The sequence below is a fragment of the Parambassis ranga genome, chromosome 2, assembly GCF_900634625.1.
Source record: "Parambassis ranga chromosome 2, fParRan2.1, whole genome shotgun sequence".
Taxonomy (NCBI): domain Eukaryota; kingdom Metazoa; phylum Chordata; class Actinopteri; family Ambassidae; genus Parambassis; species Parambassis ranga.
Window position 1 is genome coordinate 34,179,767 of NC_041023.1, and position 14,175 is coordinate 34,193,941.

At 39.6% G+C, this 14,175-nt stretch overlaps 1 protein-coding gene across 1 annotated transcript; it reads left to right on the forward strand.

Moving 5' to 3' along the window:
• Nucleotides 1-529: 529 nt before the first annotated feature.
• LOC114444588 (myosin-9-like) lies at nucleotides 530-7,863 on the forward strand. Its single transcript, XM_028419269.1, has 2 exons — nucleotides 530-2,410; nucleotides 5,914-7,863. Exons 1-2 carry the CDS (start codon nucleotides 530-532, stop codon nucleotides 7,861-7,863), a joined length of 3,831 nt encoding a protein of 1,276 aa, XP_028275070.1.
• Nucleotides 7,864-14,175: the final 6,312 nt, after the last annotated feature.

Here is a 14,175-nt window from a genome sequence, read left to right on the forward strand (position 1 = left end):
TACCTGCAACAAACCTTCCCATACATCCCCTCTGCACCTACTGGTGGTGGTTTGAGGTTTGACTAAAACTGCTTGTCAATTGGCTCGACACGGTCACTTGACTATGTTGTAATTGGTCCAGCGCAGCCACATGACATACAATACTATACTCGCGAGAGTACTTTATATTGCGATGTTGCATGAGAAATACAGCGGAGGAGAGAAATTGCTGATTTTTTTATCCGGGTTACAGGCGCTCTTGCTCCTAATAAAGTGCTCAGTCTGGAGTGTTCCATTGGAGTTATTGTCACAGCCCACAGCGCAGCAGATAGACGGAAAATTGGAATCCGTTTGCTAGGCAACATAACCGCAATCATGTGACACATCTTGTGACACATCACACATCTTAGCTCTCCTCGCTATGATGTCATTATGACGTCATTATGACGTTATGATGTCATAGATTGTTTGAAACTGCTCACTCAATTTGTCTAAAGACAGTCTATATACACAAGCATATATATATATATATAAATATTAATCTGCCACAATGCCTCAACCAGCTAAGGATCCAAAACCGTCAACTGAAGAGCTACCAGGTCTAAAGAAAACACAAGCAGACAATGAAAAACATTTTGAGGATGTCCAGGAAAGGGATGCAAATATTGACGAGCTACGGAAAGATTTGGTGGAGACCAAGTCTGCATTACTTACAAAGGAGCAAGAGAATGAGACCTTGAGGAAAGATCTTGAAAGTCACTTGGCAGAACTGTCAGTTGTTAAGCAGCAATACAGCATTGAAAAAGAAAAGGCGATGAAGATAGAAGGGCTGCAAAACACAATATACATGATGGAAGCTGAAAATGAAGAATTGAAATGTGAAATAAATGATCTCCAAGATTTCAAGAATAATGCTCAAATCAGTCAGATGAATGAAGAAGCAGAGGAGAAGATTATCTGTAGAGACAGGGAATTAGAATATGCAAAAGAGGAAAACAACGTACAAGTGCTCAAGATCACTTCTCTGAAAATTCAGAAGAACAGGTTAGAGCGTGCATTGAAAAGACATGAGAAACATGATCTTATAGTCAGAAATCTGGAATGCACTATTAAAAGGCAGGATGAAGAAATGCAGTCTGTGCAAAAGGAGTCGAAAAAGAATGAATCAGAGCTTAATAAACTGAGGAGCTCTTTCACAGTCAACGTTCACCAAAATAAAAGCCTCAAGGAAGATCTGCACACTACAAGGAAGAAGTTAGATGAGAAGTGCCAAGAGACCAGAAGACTGAGGCTTGTCATTCAACAGCTGGAAACACAAAATGACACATTAGTTAAAGAGAATGACTCACTCAAATCGAAAGAAACGCTACAGGAAAAAGAAGCTCAAGACAAAGACACATTGATAAGAGACTTAAGGTTTCTTGTTACCAAACTAGAAAACGAGCTTAGCCAGCAGATAGTGAAGACTGAAAAGGTCGCCAAAGCTAAAGACCGCGTCAACAGTAACCTGTTAACAAGAGTTCACAGTCTTCAGTCAGAACTCAAAACTCTTCAGTCAGAACACAACAAAGCTAATGTGGCTAAAGTTAAACTGAATAAACAGCTCAGACTCTTAGACAGTGCCAACAAACGCTTAAGTTCTGAACTGGAGCAAAACACGAAAACACATGAAAATACAGTGCATGAACTGCAGAGAGTGAAGCAGTGCTTGCAGCAAAATCAGCAAAAGCTTTCAGAGGAGAAACAGTTAGCCGCTTCTTATCTGAGTGGCAAGGAGGCAGCAGAGCAAGCCCTTGCCAGAGCAGATGATGAGAAGGAAAAGTTGAGCAAAGTCATAGAGAGATTCAAACAGCGGCTGAAGGCTAGCCAGAAAGATATGGCTGAAAAAGAGCAAAAGATCAAAGATGAAATGCTCCACATCGAGTCTCTTCTTAAGCAGCAAATAGATCAGAAAAAACACATGGACCTGTTGGAACATAACCTAGAGATGCAGAGTTCAGACAAAGACACCAGTCAAAGCAATGATGTCTTACAGCGTCAGGAGCTGGAACAAGCTAAACAAATGTTACAGGAACGGATGGCGAGTATGAAAGAAAAAGATGAACTCCTCCAGAAACTGAAGCAGGAGCTGTCTGGTGTAAAACAGGAACTCAATGAAAGATGGCTGACTGTCAGTGAACTCAAGAATGAGAACATGTCACTGAAGGGACAACTTTATGCAAGTGAGGGCACTCGCCGGATGCTGACAGAGGAAAAACATAACCTGTCAGATGAGGCGAGAATGTTTAAACTGGAGCTTAGCAACTGCAAACGGCAACTAGATCAGACCAAGAGGGACTTGGAGAAGTATGCACCACAGAACCAAGTAGTGCTTAACTCCTCCGAGGTAAAAGAAGAGAAGGAGAAGACAACCCACTTCCCTCCCCTCGAGGTGAAAAACATACAGTATTCGGCTTCAGCTTTCCCGACAAGGAAGCAGCAACTGTTTCCCTCCCTCATCGACCCTGTACCTCATACTCCCACCACCAAAGTTTTCCCTACCCACCTGCCACCTATCCCACCGTTCAGCCACTCCCCTGATCAGCCTGCTGACAATTAGTAGGCAGCTGCAGAAAGATATGCAGCAAACCCAAAGAATCATATTTTAGAAAAAAAACTGTTCTGAAAAACGGTCCTTTGATTCCTTAGAACCCACACATTGCTATATGTGGGTTCTAAGTGTGGGTCTAATTCCCACACCATGTTTACTGCAATACTCTGGGTAATGCGTTTACATGCACAACTACAAAAATAATAATAAAAAATAAAATACAAAATAATTAATACCAAATTTGTTTGCAGTCCTTGATCACAACATTTACATGTACTACATGGCAAAAGGTATCATCACCACCACCAAGAGAAATCAATAATTAACAACAACTAGAAAAAGCATTTCCTGAAGAAAATGCAAGTTTGATTGCAGCAGCTGAAGCGTTGCTTTGAACGCTTATTTGAACGATTGCTTTGTACTCCTTAAGAATATGAAATCTGCATATAATTCATAAAAACACATCAGAATTAGTACAAACAGAAGCTGAATGAAGGAACAAGAGCTAAATTACTCTTAACACAAGCTGAAATTATTAAAAAATAAGCTGAATCAGTCATAAAACAGCTGAATTAGTCTTAACGGAATATAAACTTAATCCTTAATCCATCCTTCACACTGCTTCTTCAGTCTGCTGCCATCAGGAAAGACTGCACAGGACCAGCAGACTGAGGGTCACCCTTGTGAAAGAGATCCTGAGCTCAATGGGTTTTTATCTGGTTAAATAAACACTGAAAAAAGTGCAACCACTGTGTCATTGATTTAAATTACATTTGTATACTGGTCTAATGTAAAGTTGTGGTTTCCTTTTTAAAATTGATTTTTTTTCACTTTGCGTCAAATCAAATGATACTCCTTTTGAAAAGTTGCTTCCCTCCAATTTCTGTTAACTGCTCGAAACAAGGTAAGAATTCGAATTTTTGTTGCTTGCAAAGTGTGTTTTATTTGTATGTTTATGGTTAGTGGCTGGTTGGACAGCAGTTTTAGTGTCTGTATTTGATTTACCAACAGACGGCGATGTATTTTTGCCGCCTATAGCTAAACCAGGTTATTCGCACATCACTCAAAGGTTGATATTTTTCTTGCAATTGCAACGGCAATATAATATTTTTTTTGTCACATAAGTAAAAAGTAGAGTGATTGAATATGATAGGCGTGTTTCTGCACTGCTTGAGCGAGCATTTTCGGACATGTGGTTGCTGGAGGGCAGGAGGGAGTTTGCAGTCGGACTGACTGGCTGCAGGTGCCCGGCGGAGAAGATGGTCAAGCTTGGTGGACACTTTTTATCGACCGAAATGCATATTACTGTATGCATTGTCTTGGTCTAGCTAAGATAGTGCCATTGCTAGCTAGCGCCACTGCTAGCATAGCTTAGTGCAGTCCGTGTGTTTGTGTGTGTGCGCACACAGTATAGAGAGCAGGACGCATTCTGCTTAAGTTATGTCAAGCTGAGTTTTCAAAATCTCCTACCAATGTTATTTTTTAAAATATATATTTTATTATGGACTTTTGGTGTGTAGCAAGTAGGATAGTTATTATTGATATCCCAGGCTAGTATCAGAAGTTAGGAAACCGCCTACTGGAGGGAGACACAGAGACAGAAGATTTGTGTTTTGATGGTACCTTATATTATGGACTTTGCAGACAAACCACAAACAACATAGACATAAAAGAAAGAATCCGAATGGTCATTTTAAGTAGTTATCAATTTCAACATGGTTACAATCGACGTGATTGTGCCTTAAATGTTATTCATTCAACTTCCCAAACTCTTTCAATGTCCATATGCCACACAGCGACCCGAAAGGGGCAGTGTGGCGTCTGTGTGGAGAGGGACATGGCAGAAGTAATGCGGGGGGGCAAAAGTTTGTGTAGGCTACTGGAGCCTTCTACCAGCCTAGCTTGGAAAGGGGACTCCTCAGGCTTGAGGTGGAAAAGTCTTTTCCTATCATGAGTTGAGATGAATTAATTGAGTTATTATTTATTTGATGGCAAGCTACTACTTATCAGTAGCTTGCCATCAAAACCTGGCCTGGATGAGACACAGGGCCAGGATTTCAGTTAGTGTGCACACAAATAACAGTAATTACTAGCTGCATTAAATACATTTTCCAATTCAATATCAATATAACATCCATCAATGTACATCAATAAATATGATATATAAATATGATATATAATGTAAAAATAGATCATACAACATCAATATACATTAACAAAACTGTTAGCGTGCATCAATGTATATTGATATAATATGTATATTCTATAATATTGAACTATATTATTTTACAAAAGGCATTAAACAATACTCTAATGCTCAGTGCTAATATAGGACAACAACAACATATTCAATCAATCTGCATCGATAAAGTTTTGGTCAAGTTGTATGTAAACATTCAAAGAGTAACAGTTCATTATTGGAGTTATGGACACTTCATTTAAGCTTGCATTATTTGAGAAACAAAGCTTAAAAGCCCATGCTAACCGGCGGTAGCATTACAATAGCTTGCGGCAAACAAGTCAATGCAAAACAAATGAAGCGGCTAATGCTAACGTTGGCGTTGAACAAACAAACACCGATTCCACTCCGTAGTTAAACACAAAGCTCCTTTTGCTCAATAGTACGATCGCGGTGGAGGCTCCTACAAGTCAACATTCAGTACATTTAATAAAAAAGTGCTGTCAGCCAAGATCAAGCAAACCGAAAACTTTTAACCATACCTGCAACAAACCTTCCCATACATCCCCTCTGCACCTACTGGTGGTGGTTTGAGGTTTGACTAAAACTGCTTGTCAATTGGCTCGACACGGTCACTTGACTATGTTGTAATTGGTCCAGCGCAGCCACATGACATACAATACTATACTCGCGAGAGTACTTTATATTGCGATGTTGCATGAGAAATACAGCGGAGGAGAGAAATTGCTGATTTTTTTATCCGGGTTACAGGCGCTCTTGCTCCTAATAAAGTGCTCAGTCTGGAGTGTTCCATTGGAGTTATTGTCACAGCCCACAGCGCAGCAGATAGACGGAAAATTGGAATCCGTTTGCTAGGCAACATAACCGCGATCATGTGACACATCTTGTGACACATCACACATCTTAGCTCTCCTCGCTATGATGTCATTATGACGTCATTATGACGTTATGATGTCATAGATTGTTTGAAACTGCTCACTCAATTTGTCTAAAGACAGTCTATATACACAAGCATATATATATATATAAATATTAATCTGCCACAATGCCTCAACCAGCTAAGGATCCAAAACCGTCAACTGAAGAGCTACCAGGTCTAAAGAAAACACAAGCAGACAATGAAAAACATTTTGAGGATGTCCAGGAAAGGGATGCAAATATTGACGAGCTACGGAAAGATTTGGTGGAGACCAAGTCTGCATTACTTACAAAGGAGCAAGAGAATGAGACCTTGAGGAAAGATCTTGAAAGTCACTTGGCAGAACTGTCAGTTGTTAAGCAGCAATACAGCATTGAAAAAGAAAAGGCGATGAAGATAGAAGGGCTGCAAAACACAATAGACATGATGATAGCTGAAAATGAAGAATCGAAACGTAAAATAAATGATCTCCAAGATTTCAAGAATAATGCTCAAATCAGTCAGATGAATGAAGAAGCAGAGGAGAAGATTATCTGTAGAGACAGGGAATTAGAATATGCAAAAGAGGAAAACAACGTACAAGTGCTCAAGATCACTTCTCTGAAAATTCAGAAGAACAGGTTAGAGCGTGCATTGAAAAGACATGAGAAACATGATCTTATAGTCAGAAATCTGGAATGCACTATTAAAAGGCAGGATGAAGAAATGCAGTCTGTGCAAAAGGAGTCGAAAAAGAATGAATCAGAGCTTAATAAACTGAGGAGCTCTTTCACAGTCAACGTTCACCAAAATAAAAGCCTCAAGGAAGATCTGCACACTACAAGGAAGAAGTTAGATGAGAAGTGCCAAGAGACCAGAAGACTGAGGCTTGTCATTCAACAGCTGGAAACACAAAATGACACATTAGTTAAAGAGAATGACTCACTCAAATCGAAAGAAACGCTACAGGAAAAAGAAGCTCAAGACAAAGACACATTGATAAGAGACTTAAGGTTTCTTGTTACCAAACTAGAAAACGAGCTTAGCCAGCAGATAGTGAAGACTGAAAAGGTCGCCAAAGCTAAAGACCGCGTCAACAGTAACCTGTTAACAAGAGTTCACAGTCTTCAGTCAGAACTCAAAACTCTTCAGTCAGAACACAACAAAGCTAATGTGGCTAAAGATAAACTGAATAAACAGCTCAGACTCTTAGACAGTGCCAACAAACGCTTAAGTTCTCAACTGGAGCAAAACAGGAAAGCACATGAAAATACAGTGCATGAACTGCAGAGAGTGAAGCAGTGCTTGCAGCAAAATGAGCAAAAGCTTTCAGAGGAGAAACAGTTAGCCGCTTCTTATCTGAGTGGCAAGGAGGCAGCAGATCAAGCCCTTGCCAGAGCAGATGATGAGAAGGAAAAGTTGAGCAAAGTCATAGAGAGATTCAAGCAGCGGCTGAAGGCTAGCCAGAAAGATATGGCTGAAAAAGAGCAAAAGATCAAAGATGAAATGCTCCACATCGAGTCTCTTCTTAAGCAGCAAATAGATCAGAAAAAACATATGGACCTGTTGGAACATAACCTAGAGATGCAGAGTTCAGACAAAGACACCAGTCAAAGCAATGATGTCTTACAGCGTCAGGAGCTGGAACAAGCTAAACAAATGTTACAGGAACGGATGGCGAGTATGAAAGAAAAAGATGAACTCCTCCAGAAACTGAAGCAGGAGCTGTCTGGTGTAAAACAGGAACTCAATGAAAGATGGCAGACTGTCAGTGAACTCAAGAATGAGAACATGTCACTGAAGGGACAACTTTATGCAAGTGAGGGCACTTGCCGGATGCTGACAGAGGAAAAACATAACCTGTCAGATGAGGCGAGAATGTTTAAACTGGAGCTTAGCAACTGCAAACGGCAACTAGATCAGACCAAGAGGGACTTGGAGAAGTATGCACCACAGAACCAAGTAGTGCTTAACTCCTCCGAGGTAAGAGAAGAGAAGGAGAAGACAACCCACTTCCCTCCCCTCGAGGTGAAAAACATACAGTATTCGGCTTCAGCTTTCCCGACAAGGAAGCAGCAACTGTTTCCCTCCCTCATCGACCCTGTACCTCATACTCCCACCACCAAAGTTTTCCCTACCCACCTGCCACCTATCCCACCGTTCAGCCACTCCCCTGATCAGCCTGCTGACAATTAGTAGGCAGCTGCAGAAAGATATGCAGCAAACCCAAAGAATCATATTTTAGAAAAAAAACTGTTCTGAAAAACGGTCCTTTGATTCCTTAGAACCCACACATTGCTATATGTGGGTTCTAAGTGTGGGTCTAATTCCCACACCATGTTTACTGCAATACTCTGGGTAATGCGTTTACATGCACAACTACAAAAATAATAATAAAAAATAAAATACAAAATAATTAATACCAAATTTGTTTGCAGTCCTTGATCACAACATTTACATGTATTACATGGCAAAAGGACTCATCACCACCACCAAGAGAAATCAATAATTAACAACAACTAGAAAAAGCATTTCCTGAAGAAAATGCAAGTTTGATTGCAGCAGCTGAAGCGTTGCTTTGAACGCTTATTTGAACGATTGCTTTGTACTCCTTAAGAATATGAAATCTGCATATAATTCATAAAAACACATCAGAATTAGTACAAACAGAAGCTGAATGAAGGAACAAGAGCTAAATTACTCTTAACACAAGCTGAAATTATTAAAAAATAAGCTGAATCAGTCATAAAACAGCTGAATTAGTCTTAACGGAATATAAACTTAATCCTTAATCCATCCTTCACACTGCTTCTTCAGTCTGCTGCCATCAGGAAAGACTGCACAGGACCAGCAGACTGAGGGTCACCCTTGTGAAAGAGATCCTGAGCTCAATGGGTTTTTATCTGGTTAAATAAACACTGAAAAAAGTGCAACCACTGTGTCATTGATTTAAATTACATTTGTATACTGGTCTAATGTAAAGTTGTGGTTTCCTTTTTAAAATTGATTTTTTTTCACTTTGCGTCAAATCAAATGATACTCCTTTTGAAAAGTTGCTTCCCTCCAATTTCTGTTAACTGCTCGAAACAAGGTAAGAATTCGAATTTTTGTTGCTTGCAAAGTGTGTTTTATTTGTATGTTTATGGTTAGTGGCTGGTTGGACAGCAGTTTTAGTGTCTGTATTTGATTTACCAACAGACGGCGATGTATTTTTGCCGCCTATAGCTAAACCAGGTTATTCGCACATCACTCAAAGGTTGATATTTTTCTTGCAATTGCAACGGCAATATAATATTTTTTTGTCACATAAGTAAAAAGTAGAGTGATTGAATATGATAGGCGTGTTTCTGCACTGCTTGAGCGAGCATTTTCGGACATGTGGTTGCTGGAGGGCAGGAGGGAGTTTGCAGTCGGACTGACTGGCTGCAGGTGCCCGGCGGAGAAGATGGTCAAGCTTGGTGGACACTTTTTATCGACCGAAATGCATATTACTGTATGCATTGTCTTGGTCTAGCTAAGATAGTGCCATTGCTAGCTAGCGCCACTGCTAGCATAGCTTAGTGCAGTCCGTGTGTTTGAGTGTGTGTCTGTGTTCACGCTTTAGAGAGCAGAGCGTTCTATTAAATTCTAATTAATTATATTTGGTCTGTAGTGGCCAAAAGGAGGAGTACACACTGTCCCTACAAAACATGTGTGAAGTTGCATGTTTTCATTTTTACAGGTTTGCTGTTGAGCCAGGGTCTCTTGACTGTTTTAGGCACATTGCCGAATTTGGTAAGTCTTCACATAAAGTCCTAAGCTTATTTAATCTACGTTTAAATAAGAAAAATATACCCAAAATAGGAATGCACTTTTTTGCTATTTCACTCTTACTGCTGTTTCACTCTTACTGCTGAACTACACATCTTTTGTATTGATTATGTATTTTTACATTTAGTGTCCATTTGTGCATTATGTGATTAATGTGTATTATTTAAACTGGTCATCATTGTGTTAATGATTACAGGTGTGTTCTCTCACCTACTTGAAATGAGTGTCGCATGAAGGCCTGTTCCTTGGGGAAGACGTTTACAGACTCTTCAAGGGGTATCTGGTAAGTAGCTCATATAGAGTCTCAGTACAGCTACAACACATTCATAAACAGTTGTCTGTTCCTGTTTATTGTGGACTTCTCTGTCCTGCAGAGGTTGTTAATGAACAGGTTTGTGTGTGTGTGTGTTTGATTTGGTTAGTATAATAATGTGTGTAGGTTTCTATACTGTTAAATCAGATACTTATCTGTTATCTCTTTTATCGGGTCGGCCAAAAGGATGAACCAGAGCTAGTGGTGTACCATGGCAGTTATTGTCATAAGGAAGGAGATGGCTCCTCTCCACCTACCATGGAATGGGTATCGATGGTGTGGAAGTCCTCAGTGAGTTGCTATCACTCGCACCTGGTTGTGCCTTGTTATTTGTCCTTATCTATGCTCACCTGAGCTACCCATGTTAGTTAAAGCATAAGTTCTTTATGTACAAAAGTACTGTGATTTGTTTTACATTAAGGTATTGTGGTAAAGGTTACAAAAAATTTGTTACATAAGAAAAAACATTTGAAAAGTCTATAATTGGAGGCTTTTATGTCATTGTTTTTATTTATGTAATTGTGATGCATTTTTTCAGACATCATAATAAATGTCTATTAAAGAGATTTTCTGTCTGTATTTCTTGTAAACCAAATTAAGACTAAATAAAACTAATACATTGTCTGATGAAAAATAATGACCTGCATTAAACCTGCACTAAATAATTATGTGGAAGTAAAAGAAACAGTTTATGGAGCATGTAACAAATTACATCAATTTAATTAGTTCTATCCAAAGTAAAAATGTACTTTGGTGTAATAATATATATTATGTTTAACTAAACTGAAAAAATTGAGTTGGAACAAAGTAAATGAACTAACATTTTTACATTGAGTGAATGTGAATTTTTGCTTTAGTATGGTTTCAACCAAGTCATAAATTTAAGTTCAGAAAAACTAATAAAATTAGGTGTAACAAGTTAAGTTAATCCAAAGTATCATTTTTTTTTCAGTGAAGGTTGAATAGATCAGTCTATAATTTCAATGGTCGGTTTATTTGAACAGTGAGAGAACAACAAAAAATCCAGAAAAAATGCATTTTAAAAAAAGTTACACATTAATTCTCATTTTCATGAATGAAATAAGTATTTGATCTCCTTTCAAAACGTGCTTTAGTACTTGGTGGTAAAATCTTTGTTGGCAATCACAGAGGTCAGACGTTTCTTGTAGTTGACCACAAGGTTTGCACACATCTCAGGGGGGATTTTGTTCCATTCCTCTTTGCAGATGCTCTCCAAGTCATTCATGTTTGGTGGCTGATGTTTGCCAACTCCAACCTTCAGCTCCACAGATTTTCTATGGTATTAAGGTCTGGAGACTGACTAGGCCACTGCAATGGTGATAAAAACAGTAGACAGATTCTTCATCATGTCTTCAGCACCGTCTCACTGTCTTTTGATAACGCTACCTCCGAGCTACCGCTGTTCGCTACACACTTACCTTCATAATCGTGAATAAAGTTGGTTATGTACAACGGTGTTGCGCGGCAGGTCTTGAATACAGCGGGTATAAAATGCCATTTTCTCCAGCCTGCGTGTTGTGACAGCTGCGAGCCGGAATGAGAAGTGATGAGCAGGAAAATGAAACCCCAACAAATACGTGCATGTTTTCTGCTAACAGCTTTTCTGCAGGGTTCGGGATGAAATCCTCACATAGACATCAGTCACTAAGAGAGATTGAGGTCAGAGGATTGTCCAAACAGTATCATACCAACAACACAACTCTGCCTCAGATAACATGACAGAATCTGCTTCCACTAACACACATGCTGTCTGTGGGCTCACGTCTAAGATCAACACTTGCGCTTGTGCTACAGAGAGTGAAACTGAGGCGAGAAGCTGTGCCAGACAATTTACACACATAGAACAGCAAGCCTCTTGCGGAGCACACCTTAGTGACCAAGAGATCAGGCATTAAGACACAAGGAAGGTTAGCATCCTTCATGACAAGAGTCAATCAGGGCACATCTGAGTCCACTCAATGAGCTGGATCTTTAGAAAAAAGACATCATGTTAGGTCACAGCTGTGGTGCGCTTGCGTTTAGTCACTTCTAGTCTTAGTGAGGATTAGCAGTCAATGTATACATCTCGAGCTGTGCACAACACACAAATGAATTCACAGAACTATACATTTGTATGAATCTTTCTTTCGGGTAGTTGTGGGAACAACTTTATGATGGCTAAAAATCTCAGTCTTTGCTTTTCTCCACCTTACATTCCTTGTGTTCACCCAGGTTTATTAGGCAACACACAGTTGTCTTCTATTGTTGTGGTTGAGCCACATCCAATACAGAATTATCCTGTCAACCAAACTGTCAATTACACAGGAATTTATTAAATTAAAACAAGAACCACTGTAACCTATAGGAGTTTCTCAGGGCCATGTTCAAGGTTAAGATTAAGATATGAGGAGTGGATTTTTCTAGCCCGTTGTGGTTTAAGCCTCAAGGCTAAGCTTTCAATGAATCTGTCAATCTATGTCTCAATACTCAGCTACAGCCATGAGCTTTAATTCCTGAACGACTGGCATCATTGATACACAAAGGTGGGACCATGAACTTCACATTCCAAACATAATAGAAATCTCTGATCTGAAGAGAAATAAACACTGTATCACAGTGTGACAGACAGAGCTTCATCAGTTGAAGTTCTTCTGGCAAATCATTGCCCTTACTGGTTGATCTTAGTTCATGATGGATGGTAGTAAAGTAAAGTATGTCATGTTTTGTCTTCAAAGTTCTTTCCAAGCTGTTTCCTACGGCAACTTTCTCAATGGTTGTGTGTAACAAAACATCTGCAGTCAATAATCTGTTTTCAATCTGACTTAATTTTATCACATAAGATGCATAACAGGCTGTCACATGATTTCAATCGGATGAACAAGATTCAATTGAAAGTAAACATAATGTCCTTTCAGAGCATTTGCTGAAGACGCCGACTATATCATTTATTAATAGCGGACAGTCTGAGATGTTTTATGAGTCTACTGGGAGAAGCTGCAGGATGTGACTGCGTAGTTTTGGGCATGGATGGCAACATGAATGGTCAAATAAGGATGGATGGGACGTTGAGGCAAGATCCCGGAGGGACTTTGAGTTTCCAACGTAAATCTAAAATAATTTAGAGACATACAACAATACAATGAGTGCATGCTGCACAAGTTTAGGGTTAAAGGAGAAGTACTGCTATTGTGTGCATTTTACTTACATGTCCAAATAAGACCATATAAAGAGCTGTTATTAAAAATGGAATACAGTGGCATGAATGGCTCCACGGGGGTAGTTATGACAGTGACTGAATACACAGGCTATATTTGGAGTTGTGATGAGTATGAGACGAGGCGTGAGAAATGAATTGCTTATTAATCATTGGCAGTGAGCTGTGTAACTTTAAGAATCACCGCAGGTTTAAAGTACGGCCTGTTTCATATGTCTCTGTAGGATCATTTGGAGGCCAAAACAGCTTCCCAGCAAAAGTCAAAGGTGATAGTCACCTTCTCATTCCTATGGTGCTGAAAACACAGAGGTTATGTGCTGTTTCGTGTTGAGACAACATCTGCATGTGTGTGTCCTTGCTTTGGGAACACGTGGACGTCATAAGGGCTTTTTGTTGGATTCGATTTAACTCTATCTAATTACTGTCTATGACATACAGTTAACATATGTTAGCATCAGAATTTGCTGCTTACTGCATCCTGTTGTGATCATACCTTAGATGGCAGAAACAGGACATTTTTGTGTTTTGTTTTGGTCACATTTAAATGTTATAGCATGGCTTTAAATGTAATGTGTTTTAAATGTAATGTGTTGGACTCATTTTTCTGTGGGTTCCACGCCTACCAGAGGTGTTTCAGTATGAGTTTGTTGTTGTTACAAAGATCTCTTTATCCTTTTTATGTATTTATCTGAAATCAAGTGAGATGGTGATAATGATGCACCTCGTGCAAAACAGTAAGCAAAGTGTCTTTTCTGTTGTTCCCTTGCAGTCTTCTGCTCACCTTATCAGTGATGCATTTCTCTGTTTTGCCATACATACTCCACTCTCACTTACCATGGCAAAAACTGTTTAAAAAGTAGTCAGAAATGTAGCACTTAGCATAAGTTCAATCAGGAAGACTCTGTTTCCCATCATTCACCATTTATCCCTATCCGCTTCCTAATCTCTCTCCTTCTATCCCTCACTCTACTGCTCCCCTTCTCTTCCGCTCTTAGTCAGGTGCTTAATAGAAAGCACCTCCCTCACCAATCAGCTGTCGCTTTCCGTCCCTCTCCTGACCACAGCGTAGCACGAAATTTAAAAGTCTCCATCTCCTCTCCAGCTGTCTTCTGATCGAACCCGGCAACCCTCCTCCACTCCAAGCTCCACCAGATCCACGCCAGTTCAGGCC